The 18,290-nt window shown below is 33.7% G+C and overlaps 1 protein-coding gene across 1 annotated transcript in view; it reads right to left on the bottom strand.

The window, feature by feature from the left end:
• The window catches only part of VWDE (von Willebrand factor D and EGF domains), an 89,981-nt gene that overhangs the window by 45,832 nt on the left and 25,859 nt on the right, over positions 1-18,290 (bottom strand). Inside the window, 9 exon segments of the mRNA XM_086398073.1 lie at positions 1,349-1,471; positions 1,596-1,751; positions 5,528-5,673; positions 9,856-10,074; positions 11,417-11,525; positions 11,773-11,990; positions 14,664-14,809; positions 15,346-15,437; positions 16,272-16,519. Coding sequence (XP_086254199.1) covers positions 1,349-1,471; positions 1,596-1,751; positions 5,528-5,673; positions 9,856-10,074; positions 11,417-11,525; positions 11,773-11,990; positions 14,664-14,809; positions 15,346-15,437; positions 16,272-16,519 — 1,457 coding nt within the window.

Raw genomic sequence — 18,290 nt, 5'->3', positions numbered from 1 at the left:
CTCAGCAGTGGCCACAGGACTGGAAAAGGTCAGTTTTCATTCCAATCCCAAAGAAAGGCAATGCCAAAGAATACTCAAAACTACCGCACAATTGCACTCATCTCACACGCTAGTAAAGTAACGCTCAAAATTCTCCAAGCCAGGCTTCAGCAATATGTGAACTGTGAACTTCCTGATGTTCAAGCTGGTTTTAGAAATGGCAGAGGAACCAGAGATCAAATTGCCAACATCCACTGGATCATAGAAAAAGCAAGAGAGTTCCAGAAAAACATCTATTTCTGCTTTATTGACTATGCCAAAGCCTTTGACTGTGTAGATCACAATAAACTGTGGAAAATTCTGAAAGAGATGGGAATACCAGACCACCTGACCTGCCTCTTGAGAAATCTGTATGCAGGTCAGGAAGCAATAGTTAGAACTGGACATGGAACAACAGACTGGTTCCAAATAGGAAAAGGATTTCATCAAGGCTGTATGTTGTCACCCTGTTTATTTAACTTATATGCAGAGTACATCATGAGAAACACTGAGCTGGAAGAAACACAAACTGGAATCAAGATTGCCAGGAGAAATATCAATAACCTCAGATATGCAGATGACACCACCCTTATGGCAGAAAGTGAAGAGGAACTAAAAAGCCTCTTGATGAAAGTGAAAGAGGAGAGTGAAAAAATTGCCTTAAAGCTCAACATGCAGAAAATGAAGATCATGGCATCCGGTCCCACCGCTTCATGGGAAATAGATGGGGAAACAGTAGAAACAGTGTCAGACTTTATTTTTCTGGGCTCCAAAATCACTGCAGATGGTGACTGCAGCCATGAAATTAAAAGACGTTTACTCTTTGGAAGAAAAGTTATGACCAACCTAGATAGCATATTCAAAAGCAGAGACATTACTTTGCCAACAAAGGTTCGTCTAGTCAAGGCTATGGTTTTTCCAGTGGTCATGTATGGATGTGAGAGTTGGACTGTGAAGAAGGCTGAGTGCCAAAGAATTGATGCTTTTGAACTGTGGTGTTGGAGAAGACTCTTGAGAGTCCCTTGGACTGCAAGGAGATCCAACCAGTCCATTCTGAAGGAGATCAGCCCTGGGATTTCTTTGGAAGGAATGATGTTCAAGCTGAAACTCCAGTACTTTGGCCACCTCATGCGAAGAGTTGACTCATTGGAAAAGACTCTGATGCTGGGAGGGATTGGGGGCAAGAGGAGAAGGGGACGACAGAGGATGAGATGGCTGGATGGCATCACTGACTCGATGGACGTGAGTCTGAGTGAACTCCGGGAGTTGGTGATGGACAGGAAGGCCTGTCGTGCTGCGATTCATGGGGTCGCAAAGAGTCAGACATGACTGAGCGACTGATCTGATCTGATCTAGTACACAAGTCCTTTTCATAGAGACCACTAACTTGACAAGCTCCATCATATATGATCATTATTTTGGGATTACTGAACCTATAACTATTGTTAGATACCTGCAAGATATATGTAGTTCTATAATCAGATAATTTGTTCTAAGTATAATATTATAAATTCATTATGAAATTTTAATACATAAATATTTTATTTATAAATATGAGGATATCTTTTCTTTTTTACCTTTATTTGCCACTTCATGATTGGTTTATCACTCATTATATCTATGGTACTAGACTGCTGAACATCAGCAGGCAACTGACAATCAACAGTCCTGCTGTTTTGAAAAACAGTGTATGTGTAGAGGGCCTCTTCAGGGACCCATTTACTGCTATTAAACTGAAAGCGTAATGAAAAATCAATTAACCTCTGTTAGATCATGGAAATGCTTTGCCAGTGAGTCGCATATAACCAAAATATTAATTTTAAAATATGTGCCTGGTATAATGGAATGCATAATAAAGAAAGAAAACTGACATTGACAGTTTTATTCAGAATACATATGCATCCTAATTTGATATAAATTGCTTTTAATGACTCACACACTTCTTATGGGTTCAAATCAAATAACTTACCAATATTAGCCATAAATAATGGATCCCAAGTAATGACTTTTGTAGCAAGAAGAAACATTTTTGACTATGTAGTTGATACATAGCAGACTGGTTTTCTACCCAGAAAATCCTTCACTTCTCTTGACCCCATCTTCTACTTGAAACCGCCCTTTCTGCCTCCATATACATGGTTTTCAAAGGGCTTCTCGTTTTCTTACATGACCCACCTCCCTTGACTACATCTGACTGGTCCGTAGGTAGACCAAAGCTATGCCAATGCTTATTTCAGATGTTTTAACTTCGTACCATAGAGGATGTTAAGCCAGCCTGGAGGCTTGAGTTACAAGATAAAAAGCTATGGAGCTGTTGATGGCCATGTTTATCACTCTTGGAGAAAGGTAATACCTAGTGAAAGGGAAAAATGAAGCTCACAAACAGAGACAAGCAGGACCATGACAGATACACACACACATACAAATGCAGACAAACTGAGTCTTCATGGTGTTTAAGTCCCAAGTTTAATTCTTTTTTTCCTGAGAATTCAGCAGTCAGGTTCCTATTGGGGTTTTGTGAAAAATGCATTTTCCTCATAATATCATTTTGCTCAAGCTAGTTCAATTTATGTAACTTAAAACTAAATATATTCTAACCAATTCACCACATTTAATAACTCAACGTCATATCATACTTAAACTTTAAATACTATTTTTCAGTATTGAATTGCATTTGGTATCTAAAGAAGTAAAGCAAGAATAATGTTCTGGCTACATAACAACACAGAACAAGGATATATTTTATTACTAAAATTTAGGTTCAGATATTTAAAAAGTTTATGCCTTGGAATGTTTTTAAGGGCTCAGAAATAGGAGTATACTGATGTTTCAATATTACAGGTCAGCAGGGGAAAAAAAGCAAGAACATACTAGTCCATGGCTAGCAGAAGCTATCTTGCTGAAAGAGTGAGCCCCATAACACATCTCCATGTTTAAGGGACTGTGTACAGTCTGGCCTAGCAGATAAATCAGTGATTCCCTTCCAGCAGAGGGGGATGACAACAATCATCAGAGGGTAGTCATGATATTGACACTTAGATGGATGTATGGACTCTTGTTTTGGTTTTGGGTGTTGAAACAAGACTCCAGGCAATGACCATGAATACAGGGGTTATTTCCACTCTTCTGTTTAGAAAGCCTACTCCAAATGAAGAATAAACAGGGTTCTCTTTCTTTTCCATTCAACAGTATTTTGTGAGTATCTGTATGGAATCCCTAGTGGCTCAGACGGTAAAGAGTCTGCCTGAATGCAGGAGACCTGGGTTGGATCCCTGGGGAAGGGAATGGCAACCCACTCCAGTATTCTTGCCTGGAAAATCCCATGGACCTGGTGGGCTACAGTCCATAGAGTCACAAAGAGTCAGACACAACTAAGTGACTAACACTCACTTTCTTTCATATGGAATGAGAATATTCTAAAAGAAAGAGATCACAGAGGAAAGAAAAACAAAATACTTTCTTATTGTTATAACCAAGATTCAAATAAGGTGTAATGAGAGAAAGAAGCCGCTAAGTCTAACTAGCGTGGTCAAGGAAGGCTTCAAAAAAGGAACAGCACTTCTCTTGAAAGTGAAAAAGGAGACTGCCTTTTGGATACTGGGAGCAGAAATAGATGAGTGCCATTTAGGAAGCCTGGAGGGGGATACCATGTGAAAAAACAGTAATGCAGGAAAAAGCATGGGATTTTCCTAGAGTACAGGAGTTCACACCTGGAAAAACAGACAATAGCTGGATCATGAAGGGTCATTTGTTTCTAGGATAGCAACTTAAGTTTAATCCTATCAGTAAGTGACGGGATTCTTAATTCTGGATCACTTAAGTGATCCAGTTCTTAAAAATTGGATTCTGTAAAGTCCTAGATGCTTTTAGGGTGAATGAAGAAAATGACTGGGTGGATGGAGCTCTAGACAAAAACTTGTTAAAAATGACTACTGCAAAAGTAAAACAGAACATCTGTATTATGCTACCATTCATAGGAAAAAAGAAATTTACATTCTCCTCTGTGCAAAAGAAATACAATAAGAATAAACTAAGAAAACAATGGATACTTTTGGAAAATGGATGGGAACAGGATGGAAAGAAGGAGCAATGGGGAGAGGAACACAAGGATGAGAAGAAAGTGACACTTCTCTGCAGTGTATACCTTTTGTATGGCATCAACTATTAGAACCACGATAATATATCACATACCTTCCAAATAAGTGTATAACTAAAATCAACCAGAGTGTGAAGGAAATTCAAAGTGGAATACAAATACTATAAAAAGAAATCCAACAGTATTACAAATAAAATACATAAATATTCTAAACAGTGTGAGAAAGAAAATAGTTAATGTATGTAATTTTGATTCTTGTTAATGAATATATATATATATATTATATATATATATTTTCCTATAGTTCTGTATAGAGTTAGAGAATTCCAGAGTATACTCTTTATCAGGTATTTGAAGGAGGGAAGTTGTATGAGAAGAAGTATCACAGTAAAAAGTATATCTGAAAGAACAAAATGTACTTTCCAAGAGAATATAAACCTATAAAATTCTCTCATCAGATCACTTAATTGGACTGTGATGATCACATTTGATGTGATGTGGTATGATGTGGTGATAACATGTGGTTTATTCTGCCAAGAACAATATAATGACAACTTTCGTGAGCAACACTAAAGTGAATGAAATAATATATATTACATTTTCTATTACATGTCTTATTATTTCACTGAGGTTAAAATATTTCATGGCTCATTTGGAAAGGCTCTACTCAAAATCTTGCAATAAGCATAACTCTTACGTATAACTATTTGACAAAGACACATACAAAAGTTATTTCCTCCTTAAATTCTCAATCTCAGAATGAATTGAGAGAAAAGTAAAAAAAAATGCTAAATTATGTTTTACTATTGTAAGCTTCTAGCTTACCCAACGTAATAAGTACTTTCTAAATTTAAAATGCTCCTTAAAATTCCACAAATAAAAGGAAGATCATATAAATATCATCAAAAATAAAGTATAATTTGATGCACTAATATTAAAACTGAGTGACCATGTCTGTCTTATGTGGCTTCAAGAAAGAAAAACACTTTTTTTTTTGCAATTTTCCCATATGAAATCCATATTAAGGGAAATATAAAGGATGAGCACAATTATTCCTAACTTTTTGGTTTGCAAAAGGGAATTGTTCATATCTCTAAATCCTGTAATTTAAACAAAGTGTCTTCGATTAAAATGACCTCCATTCTTTGTGTTTTTACATTTCAATAAAGACGCCGATATCATTTGATATTATTTTAATTTTTTATTGAGACTGAAATAGTGAGCTAATGCCTCAATAAAAATGATAAAAAACAGGAGAAGCTTTATGGTTAAGCAACTTAACAGTTTTCCTGTTCAGCTCTCTGAGGATATGACATCCTTTGAGATTATGTTGCTAATTGATACTCCAAACTAAAGAAAATTAACCTGAATAACTCATGAACTTAATTGTTTTTGACATTATAATTAACATACCTTCAGTTTAGTAACTTCACATTTAATTGAAGGTGATTCTTTGAAACCTTGACCAAAAACTCTCACCATCACACAGTTATATTTTCAAATATTACAGAATCCAGCATTCTCAAGTTCTATAATCTCAGGAACCTTGTCTTCAGAAAAAAATGATTAAAAAAATAGAACATATTTTCTTTAACTCCAGAAAAAATTATTTTCAAGGCCAAAATTAAAAGCATATGTAAAATAATATTTTAAAGTCTATCCCCAATATTATTTAGCACATTAATTAAACAGTTACATGTTAACAGTAATCTAGTATTAAAAGAAGTACTACCTACTATTCAGCCAATAGAAATAGCATTACAGATATTATCAGTGCCCAATTATACAGGTTTAATTAATATTTTAATAATATTTGATACCAAATAATACAAGTATTAACAAATTACTGCCACCTTGTGTATGTTTTGCTTTTGCCATTTGGTTTATGTCATAGAGACACGTTACAGAAAAAATGCTCTTATAAAAATAGGTTATGAAAAAATGCCCTTGTAATAAGATAATGTATTTAGCAATGCAATGTATTAAATTAAAAAACAATTCTTACATAACTTTTAGGAAAGAATTATCAAATTTTGTGCATGCTGTTTTCCCAGTATTGTTGCTATTTTTATGTATTATTGCTATCGTACTTGATACCATAATCTTAGGTATACTTCTCAGTCGTAGGAGAAAATAATTTATCAGTCAGAGTCAGATGACCTTCTTATGGTATTTCTCTCCTTCTGGTCATGGTAAGATTATTCATTATCTCTATCAGTAAGATCTAGTGGTTAAAATAGATAAATGCATTATCTATTAAAATAGATAAATGCATAAAGTCATTGAATCCTTTAAGAACTGTCAAGATCTACGTGAATATAACTTTAAAAGCAATAGGATATAAAAATCCTGCTATTTGTATTTAGAGTTCTAAAATATTTATGAAAATTTAGAAAAATAATATTCTTTTATATATTCAGATGTTTACACAGCAACTTCTATTTTTCTGCTGTTATTCTAAATGTTGGAGATAGAATCATGAACAAAATAGTCTTGGCCTTCCTGATACTTACATTCTATTATGAGAGGACAAAAAAGAAAAAATAAATATGAAGTGTATCACATAAGACAGTGGAGAAAAAGTATATTTTCAAGACAATGGAGAAAATGTATATTAACTATTAATGCATTAAGGGAGATAAATTCTATGGGGTTGTGTGAGAAAAACTATTTTATTTAGAATGACCATGGAAGGATTTTATATGATAATATGATATTTGAATAGAAAAGACAAGGAAGTCAGTCATGAAGATATGTGGAAGAATGTGTCAGTGAGAGGGAGTGATAAGTCCAAAGGTCCTGAGGGAGAAGCAGGCTGGCCTTTATTAGGAACAGTAAGCTTCCACTAGAGAACACTGGAAAGTAATGACCTATGGAGGAATGGTGGATGAGTTCAGTGAGAGAGGAGTCTCAGATTATACACGGTCTTCTAAGCTATATAGGGCCTGCCAATTTTACTCTGAAAGTGATGAAGAGCCAACAAAGGGATTTAAGCAGAGGAATAGTACAGTCTGACTTACATTTCAAAGGAATCACTGCATGGAGAATAAACTTTAAGAGAATCTAAAATAATTAAGGGAGAGAGAATGGTGGCTTGGACTAAGTTGGTAGCAGGGAAAGAGATAAAATTCTTTGATACTAGAGGTGAATTTGCTTCTGATGGATCAAACATGAGGCTTGATATAAAAAGAAAAGTTAAAGTGACTATGAGTTTTTAACATGAACAATTGAGGAAAGAAGTTTGCATTTACTGAGATGGAAAAGAGCAGGTTGGTGGTGGTAGGAGGAAAATCAGGAGTTATTGGTTTAATGATTATGAGAATCAAACTGACTTTCTAATGTCTTCCTCTAATTTACTGGGACAAAATAATGAGTACCATTTAGACAGATTAGAAAAAAAACTAAGCATATTAGTAAAATGAGCAAAATATAAAGTTTTATCTTTATATATTTTATATATTGAAGTTTAATCTCCATATTGATCCTTTCACTGAGATATTTTGTTTATGCTCCTTTTGTTAAATAATTTACACTAAAGCAAATATTTTATACAATTAAAACAGCTAGAAATGTTGAGGATAATGTTTCCAAAATAATATCTCTGATAATAATTATTTCATGTAGAGCTAGACTGCCGAGTAATTAATTTACACAGATAAATATAATTCCAGAAGAGAACAGATTCCTGTGGGTAATCAGTATTCTCTTGCAGTCAGTAGGTAAATAGAATAAGAAGCCAAATTATACCAGAAAGTTGCTTGGGCAACTGGGAATGGGAGCAAGGGGGTTTCTTGAATCATCTTAAAAGCCTATGTCATCCATGAGCCTCCTCACAGGAGGATCAGCCCTCTCCCAGGTCAGGCGCTTTGGTGTGTGTTGAAGATCACTGAAAACACACCACCTGTGTTTTGTTTGTCTGACTCTCCTTCCCTTTTAAACTTTTAAATTTAAAAACAGAGCTTTTCTCCTTTGTATGAAATCAGTTAAATGTTCACTGCAGAAAAATACAAAAGCAAACAAATTTTACAGTACTACTCAATCTGAGGTAGCTAGTATATCTTAATGCAAGTGCTTTGTAAACCTCTCCTACATTTCATTAATATCTTCTTCACCTGTCAATAAATCCACATTTACTCCAAAATTTTCATGAGTACAAAACGTTCTATTATGTGACAGCATTATATTTAGGGTTTTGGTTAAATGGTTTATTCATCACTGATTAATTGTACTTTTTCCCTCTTGGAAAAATATAATGAGTATCACTAGGGTTCTGCACATCCTTGATTATTTTACTTTGACAAATTTTCAGAACTAAAATTTCCTGAAAAAATGGCATGCACAGGTTCAGATCATAATATATGAATAATACATATGTTCTCTGGAAAGTCTGTAACTACATGGTCTACACTTGGTCTTGCATGAGAGGTGTTTGATCTTCATTTCTTTGATAAACTAATGAGGTTGACATTTTCATATTTTTGTTGATTACTTGTACTTCTGGGTATATTAGTTTTATTTCTTTGTGAATTGCCTATTTATATTGTTTTCTCATTTTAATTGGAGTGCTGACTATATTAGTGATGTATGAGTGCTTTCTATATTAACTATGCTTTATATGTAACAGTATTTTCCCTTTTTGATTTGCATTTTGGTTTTTAATGACAATTCAAATATATAAAGCTATGTTAAAAATTCTTACTCATCTCAATGCTATAAAAACATTTACTTAAACTTTCTGTTGCAGCCTGGCAGAGTAGAGACCAGAACCTGCCCCATGACTCAAGGGTGCGGCAAACCGCGCCCTCGTGATTGTCCTAGTAAGCATGCTAACCTGACATTCTTGGGTCAGGAAGAGCTCTCTCTTCCGCTTCACTGCCTACCCCTGTGTCCGTCTCCATGGAAACAAAACAAGTTATTCCTGTATTCCTGATCAACAGCAGAGCCTGCGCTAATCAAACTCCCCAGTATAGCTATTCCCTAATGATCTCATGTGACTTCTGCCAATAAAAGTGAGGGCTGGAAGGAGCCATTTTGTCTTCCTGCCATGGACAGCAGGATGGCCCCCTGACTCCCCACTTGCCAAATTATATGGGTCTGTTTTTTCATTATGGTGCTTGCCCCCGTTTCAGGTCTTTCTCACCTGCTGTGCTGGACCTGGCAACTTCTACTACTTTGATTTAAATTTTAAATTTCATTCACCTGGAATTTACTTTTTTGGAAGATGAAGGGAAGGTGACCTTAAAATACAAATAATCAGTTCACAGATATTAAGTAGTATTTTAAAATATATAACCTTAGGTCTATTTCTTGATTTTCTAATCTCTTTCATGTATCTATCAGTTTATTCCTGAAGCAGAATCATCTGTATTCATTTCAAAAATAGTTACTCATAAATATTTATTCTTAATTATGTATTTCATCTCTGCCTAATATACTGTTTACTGGATGTTATAAAAATATTTTTTATGAATAATCCATTGTTATCATACTGAAATCTTAAAATAAGGCACTTAGATTTGACAGTTTGAACTTTGTTGTGTCTATTTGTGTGGTAAGTGAAAAAAAATGTATTCTGAGATCAGTGTTAATTGGTAAGTTATTTTCTTAAAAAAATTAACATTGGAAAATAATGGCACCTAATTTAATATAGATGAAATTCAGATTTGAATCCAAAATCAGTAGAAAAAAACAAAAAATACTTTTAACAGTGAAGAATCATACATACTATGACTTTTCTTCCTAAGATTCACTTATCTTGATATTGCTGATTACATCTTGGCTCTTTGCAAATAAATATGGCTGTGATTCATGTAGCTGACCACTGCACATATCGAAAGTAACTACATCACCTTCTTCTTTGGCAACAAAGCCACAGTTACATGACACAGGATAGTGAAAGCTTCCACAGTCCCACTGACGTACATGGACTTCAAAATCACGTGACATACTCTTATAAAGCATATCATTAACAGAAGTCAATTGCATTAAGAATTGGTATAAAATATCACAACAGTATGTTATAAACTAAATATACATATTAAATGTATTTATATGCATTCAATATATTTTGATGCAAGAATGGAAAATTTGTATTCTAATAGCTTTATACATCACAACAATTATTTGTAGATTACTAAATGAAACAAGGTAGTAATAAACACCCAAATCTCTCTCAGTGCATTTTTCTTCTGTGTCATCACTTCAGTCAGTCCCCACTTTCAGCCTTCTCTTTGTGACACTGCTTTCTTTCCCCTCAGATACACTACATACTTTGTCGTGTGTCTCTCTCCACCCATACAAACGTAAGCCTCAGGAGGCTAGGGGACGTTTGTCTGTTTGTGCACTGCCATACTCCAGCACTTAAGAGTGTGGTTTGCCACTTAGTTGTTACATGGTTAATATTGTTGAATGATAACAAATTAAATTAATAGCCACTATGCTTTCTCCAGGTTTTTCCACTAAAGCTTCTAAGTTTAGCTATAATCATAAAGAATTTAATTTAATTTAATTATAATCATAAAAGATTGTTGTATGTGGGTTACCGCCTACAACCTTTCAATACCTTTTCAGACTTTTGGAATTTCACTTGTTATTGGTGAGGGGCTCTACATGTTCTTGCTGATATTAAATAATTTTATTAACAATGATCACATTATAATTTTTTAAAGAAGAAATGACCTTCTATCACAAAGAATATTATGACTCAATGAAGAGGTATTCTTATTATTTCTTTAGCAACATCTTAAAATCATGTATTTCCCAAAACAGTATAACTGAGTTTAAATCCTTCTATTCAGGTATTAATAGCAAGCTAGTTTAGGTTACTGTTGTGTCATTTTGCTCAGTTTAAGTTCCAAAGGCAGACATCCAGATATTCACGATAGCTACAACAGTTTTTCCCCTGAGTATTCTTGCAATGAATTAGAAGTGGTTAATTTTTAAAATAATTATATGTGTTAGCTTAATCATCTTACCTAAACATTCAATATTATTACTTCAATATCATGTAGAAATGTGATACAGTACATATCTCTAGAATAGATAATTTAATCATTATGATAAGTAAATGGTCGAGCTAAAATTACTGTATTTATAAGAATCTTCACTTTTACAAACTCAGCTTCACAATTATTCTGTATATTTAAAAAGAACTAGATTTTAGGGCAAAAAACATTTCACATGAACAAATATTTAGAAACAAAACAGTGATGTCCATACATGCCTTCCTTTTTAATCCTTCAGTGAAGAGGACTAAGAAAAAGTATAATGTTTAAAACAAAGCAACAAAATCCAAGAAAAACACAAACTACCAAAGGAGAAAGCTTTCAGGAACCTACCTGCCATCAAAGGTGATTATATGTGGATCAGTAAATGAATAGCAGTAAGCAGTTGGGACATCTTTCACTCTGATCTTAAAAGCAAAGAAATTTTCCCTAAATATTACTATTAATTGTTATTTAGAGATATACAATACATTTTCTAACAAACAGTGAATTTTTAATTAGCTACTGTTTTATCATAGTTATTAAGGTAGGAATCATTTAAAAACTGAAATAGCTCATTAAATAATTTTGAGATGAAAAGTTTATAAGGTATAGTGATAAAATACATATATTTTTAAAGCTTAGTTTATAAAAAGGTTTTTATAATTTGTAAACCTGGATGCTGTCTGGAATATAGCTGTTCCACAGGAAATTCTCATGAACTATAGGTTCTACTACAATATTTGTGACTCTATTCCCATCTTGTGAAAAATGTGTAACTGCAGTATAGTAGACAAAAGCATGGCTGCAGGTTCCGTTAGCACAGGATGATGTCCGACGAAGGTCCACGCGACGGGAAGACAGTGCCAAATTTAAGCCTAGCTGTTCTGTACCTATTTTAGTTAAAAAATACATAGAAAATTTTCCTAAGAGAAACTACCAACCAAAATCCATAATAACATAGAACAGTGAATTCAGAATTTATTCTTAAATTATTTCCTCTTACTTAAAAATATATTGGTAATTTCTGTCTGAATAAACCAAAGCTATTGAACTCTACCTGATCTTTACAAATAGTTAATCAACATGTGTGTAAACATATATACATACATATTACTATTTTTCATAGGTTATAAATTCATATGCTCTTGGAAATAATTTAGAAGCAATATAAAATTTATTTTTGTTTCTGTAAAGAAAACAATGTAATTCTAACACTATGAAACATCATTAATTTTTTCTTTCTAATTCTTTTAGGCCTTGGGTACAGATAAATCTTAGGGCTTGAACTTACATTCTATCTATCCATTGTTGAGGGATAGCAATGATTACTGAAATAGAGTTCACTAAGCAGATTTAATTATTGATACAGAGTTCATCATTTTTAAAAACAGAAAAATCAAAACTAAGTAATTCCACACCAGAAATAAATCCTCAATCTCTTTTCACCTTCTAAATGTCCCAGTATATTCAGAACCTTGAGGTGCTTTTTGCCTTGGAACAAAAAACACACACAGAAATAAGTTGGAAAGAAAAGAGGAGGAAGGAACTCTAGAAATTTGTATAACTAAACAAAATGGATAGAGTCCACCAAAAGTCCATCTGAGATAGGCTCACTTCATGGATTCTAAGTTCCTGAAAAGATTTTCTCTTCATACATTTTGTTTCCCTAGGAATATATACTTTTCCCATATACATAGTAACAGAAACATCTAAACTCTTAGCCATCTCCCTAAGGTGAATATGAAATATATCTTGCTTAGATAGAACCACAGACATAATTCCCCCTAGTCTATGATATGAGGGCCAAGTACTGTTCTTTTTAAGACTGTGAAAAAGCAGTGGGGTCTTTCTAGAAATACAGTGCATGTGTGTGCTCAGAGATGCAACCATGTTTGACTCTTTGCAACCCTATGGACTGTAGCCCACCAGGCTCCTCAGTCCATGGGATTCTCCAGGCAACAATACTAGAATGGGTTGCCACTTCCTCCTCCAGGGGATCCTCCTAACCCAGAGATTGAACCCAGCTCTCTTAAGTCTCCTGCATTGGCAGGCCAGTTCATTACCACTAGCTCTACCTGCAAAGCCCAGAAATATGGTAGGAGACACCAACTTCCGCTCTATAGGAGTAGAGATATAATGAAAATATACTTAAAGAAGATGAGATGAAGAATATCAGGATGAAATAAATTTTATCCAGAAAAAAAGAAAATTGTTTTTAATTGACAAATAACAGATAAACTTCTAAAATGTAGGAATATATTTAGGCTGTTTTTGTATTATTTTAGCAGTGCTTATCATGTTGAAAGAATTTAGAGCAAGCAAATATACTTTACACTTGGAAGGAAATCTTTGCCTAACACAATTTTGGAAGATGTCAATAACATCACCCTCTTCCTATTATTCCCCATAAACTTTAGTAAAATTTGCATATTATGCAAAAATACACAATAAGCAAATGGCTTGAGGTAGACATGTCAAACAGCCTGAGAGAGAGGGTTTAATTTCATATTCTGGGTTGTATTTAAAAATAAAGTATTGCTTACGTTGCTCCTGAAATCCGAGGGAATAGATGGGTGTTACCTAAGCCTGTTGAGTGTTAAGCATGTTGGGATAGCTTCTTTTGATTTTTTTTTCTATCTCTGTAGTCATCTCTTTTTCTGGGTGAGTACTTCCTATAAGGCAATCTCTCTTAGCATTTTTATCCTTTTGTTTCTCTGATTTAATTAAGCGTAATACAGATGTGAAGACCTAGATACATAGCACTTGGTGTATTTACTGAATAAAATTTTATGCCCTATGGTGAAAAAGGTATTAATATATGAACAGAGTTGTAATCTCTCTTGAAAATTATTTTATTTATATTTTACTTGATTGGTCCCTATATCAGAGGCTTAAGGGAAAAACAAAGAACCCAATCAACCCAGTCACTGCTATAGACAGTTTGTCCTCTCCTAGTCTGTCTTGTTCTGAGGGGGAATTTCAGCTCTCTCTGTGGCTGTGACAGTGACATGCATGTGACCGTGTCATACAATCTCCATAACCAGTAATTCAAATGGAAGAATTTGAAAGCAAAACATCTCAAACATGAGCTTACATTAGAGAGCAGAGTGGGAAGAATGCATTATGAGATTTGTGTTACATAAGCTTGAACTTTTAGCATAACTTATCACACCTTCCTCATTAGGGATGACTTGGAAGATCTTAAAGACCAGTGCGTCCCTCAATCTCTGAAAACAAAACAAAGAGAAGAGTAAGTGGAAGGATGAGGAGAAGGAGAAAGAGAAAAAAGAGGAGGAAGAGAAAGATAACAATGTGGAGACTGTTTATTATTGTCTTTTTTTCCTAACTTGTGCTTTGAGCCCTGGAGGGATAAATGTGGACTGCAATATAGATTGCTTTGGCAATCATAAATTTGGCCCAGTATTATTAACATGATTGAGTTGTAAAATGATGTAAACATGCAATATAATTAATTATATGAGTGCACTCCAGTGACTTCCTGAAGGGAAAAAAGGACTGGTTAGTATTTGAAATATAATAATGAAATGGATTTAGCATATTACCTTGATCAACAGTTGTCAGTTTTAATGAGATTTTACACTCCTGATCAAGCTCACTGAATCCAGTAGGACAAACAATAGGAACTGTGCTCTCTATCCTCAACTGGTATTCATTCCCATCTTCAGATATAGTGCTCAGGTTGTAACTGGTGTAAGAAAACATGTAAAGCAATCATGTTAAAATATAATTTATTTCTAAGATATAATAATTTTGAAAGGGCATTCCCCTCTATAGCTCCTATTTTGCTGAGTGAGCTGATGATAGCAATAAACACTAGAATTTTTTAACTAAACAAGATCAATTAAAACCAAACCCTTAAATACATCAGCAATGCACAGAAGAGTTCATGGAGTTGCTGTAATGTTTAGAGTTTAGGCACAGTTTGGTTCCACAACACATTTTAGGCAGTCTGGTTGAAGCCTGCCTTCATGATTCTGGTTCAAGGCAGACAGAATTTTTTTCTGAAAGAAAAAAAAAAAGCAAGTATATTCCAACTGTAGTTCAGTAACAGGCCCTCAGAGCTCACTGGCACTAGAATTATTTGAGCTATTTCTCAAAAAATACAAACTCCTGGGTCTCAGCATGGAGTCTGTGATGTGGTTCTGGAACCAGCAGCCACAGATCACAATGTGGAAAACACAGTTCCAGAGGAATAATCTTTCAAATCTACACCCACTGCTACATACCTTAATGCCGGCAAAAAATTCTCGGCTTTCGATGGCTAAACTTTGTACATGTGGGTTCTCCAAGAAAAAGACAGAAGCACTACAAAATATCTATGAATACAGTTAACAAATAGTCATTTACCAACACAATTCTGGAAGACATATGGATAAATTATTAAAATACTTAACTCTAACTTTTGGTAGATTGTGCATAAGATATAATAGAAAAAAGTAATTTAAAAGCTTGCTTGAAAATTGAGAAAAAGTCCATTATAAAATATTAATTCTATAAACCTCAACATAAATCAGTGTTTTGTAGACTTTGTACTTAAGATGTTTTTAAAGGTGGATAATAAATGATATTATCATTGAAAAAATAGAAACTTTTTTCCAGAATAAAATTATATTTTAAAACAAGAAAGGGACATAAATTCATAAGGGTTCCTTGATAATAATCAGTGAATTACTAAAGCAGATACTCATATAAAGTCACTAAGATTACTGATTAATCCAGTTATCACCGGAGTTGGCACAACTTCCAAGAAAAAAATTAAAAGAAAAACATTGTGCTTTATATCCTGAGGATAAAGCTTATATTAGAATATATATATTTTTTAACATTTTTGTTTTTCATTTTTCTTGGAGTATAATTGCTTTACCATGCTGTGTTAGTTTCTGTTGCACAATGAAGTGAATCAGCTCTAAGTATACATATATCACCTCCCTCTTGGACCTCCCTGACCCTCCTCACCCATCTAGGTCATTCAGAGCACTGAGCTGAGCTCCCTGTGCTTTGTAGCAGGTTCCCACTAGCTATCTATTTTACATGACTATATATGTGTCAATGCTAATGTCCCAATTCATCCCCACTTCCAATTTTAAAATCCATTTTTAAAAATTAACACATTTATGAAAATAAAAGAAAATCCAACTTTTTGAACATACCCTGTCTCCAAGTCTGAGATTTATACCATCCAATTCTAAAAGAGAGAATGCCTGAACTGTGGTCTCTTGTTTCAGTTCTTCTTTGATTTCTTGAGAAGAAAGCCTAGACCAAGCTATGTGAAATCCCACCAAGTTGTTTGTAGGGAAAACATTAAAAGCACACCTACAGAAAAGCCTGGACTCAATAAGCTCCACCACAACCTCTGGCCTTCCTGGAGGTGGTGGTGGTAATGAGACAGACAGCTGACCTGGTGGGAGAAAATTTGTAGTTGGTCATCTTAAAGAGTTGTTATGGGAAAGCTCATGAAAACTGTAACTCAGGGATTTATATTAAGGAAAAGTAAAATACATTTAGAAAAATAATTATTCTCTGGCAATCAGCAAAGTACCATATTCTTACTTTGACTCATAATCTCATAGATATTAATAGCGGAGAAATATGTCAGCTTATCAAGCTTGTATTAATGCATGTTGAATATGACTACTCTTGAAAAGTCTAGCTCTTGAAAAGGAATTTACTTTCTGTTAAGCAATTATCTTTTCTAAAAAAAAGGAACAAATAAGATTTCTACTCTATAATTTCCTGATATAAATATAGTCATGATGATGCAAAATCAAATGCTTTACCCTTTTACTCCTATAAATTACTCTCATAACCCAATCCATCATTACTCTGGGTTGAAACAGATGTTCATTACAGAAGTGATTACACGATGTTAGTGGGAAATATTCAGAGAAGGAAATGGCAACCCACGCCAGTGTTCTTCCCTGGAGAATCCAAGGGACAGAGGAGCCTGGTGGGCTGCTGTCTATGGGGTCGTGCAGAGTCGGACACAATTGAAGCAACTGAGCAGCAGCAGGAGCAGTAGTGAAAAATATCAAGTGTTAAACAATAGTCATTCTTTTCATTTTTCTGAGGTTAAAAAAGTTTAAGGTTTCTCGAGGAACTCTGGAAGATTTTACAATTTTTAGCCCTGGGCATTTTTAAGATTAAATCGGGGGAATCTAAATGTTTCAAAATAGCTTTTGATTTTTTTTTGTTCTATTTTAGAAAAGAGAAAAATATCTGACTGATAAATATTAAAAGTAAGATTTTTTTAAATGTCCTAAAAAATACAAATATTTTCTGTGATATGCACTGTAATTAATTTATGATAATCACAAAATAATTTTCTCAATTCTGTAATGTAGATTTTGGGAAATTCTGAGACCTTAGTCTAAATGTGAGGGGAAAAAAGTTATGTAATTTCAGATATTTTAAAGTATTATTTGTTAGACATCTAGTTACAAAATCCCAATAACAAATGAACCATCCCAAATTAATCTCAGTAATAATTATTTTGCCAAACATTTTAAACATTAGGCCAAATCATTATCTAGATTTTAAGGAAATAATAGACTACTTTGGAGTATATATGATTTTTGAAAAATTACATATCTGAATGAAAATTTTCTATTAAATAAACTAAAAAAAATGTTGAATTTATTTCCAAATAGGGAAGAACTATCTATGGAAATGATTCCTAGGAAGAGATAACAAATGACTGAAAAGAAAATAAATCATGAAATTAATTTTTGAATCACTTGGCATCCTCTATTTGGGTAAGCTAATCACTGCTTGCAAGAATGTAGATCAAAAAACATTTGGTAAAATATAAAGAAAAAGATTCCAAAAACAACAACAGATAAATTATTTCTGCTTGAAAGGCACAATTATCACTTTGTCAATTCTAACAAAGCACCTGCTGTAATGTATTTTCTATTTTATCCTGAAGCTATATCTGTTAATTTTTGACTCAATATTTTCATTCAAGCGTTACTTTCTCAAATTGTGTGTGACGTTGTACTGCAATTTTTACAATTACACAAATATTCTGAGTATCATAACAGGTGGCTTAAATTTATTGTTTATTCAAGAGGGAGAAGTGATTTTACTTTAATATAAGTGTATCACAAAGAAAATCCAAGTCTATAATGCAGAAAAAAAATTATGGTTAATGTTTCTATTATTAAGGATAT

Source organism: Bos grunniens, chromosome 4 (genome assembly GCF_055505025.1).
Source record: "Bos grunniens cultivar Pamir isolate PY7600 chromosome 4, Bosgru_T2T1.0, whole genome shotgun sequence".
In the NCBI taxonomy this organism is placed as follows: Eukaryota; Metazoa; Chordata; class Mammalia; order Artiodactyla; family Bovidae; genus Bos; species Bos grunniens.
This window is presented reverse-complemented; position numbering and strand designations above follow the sequence as displayed.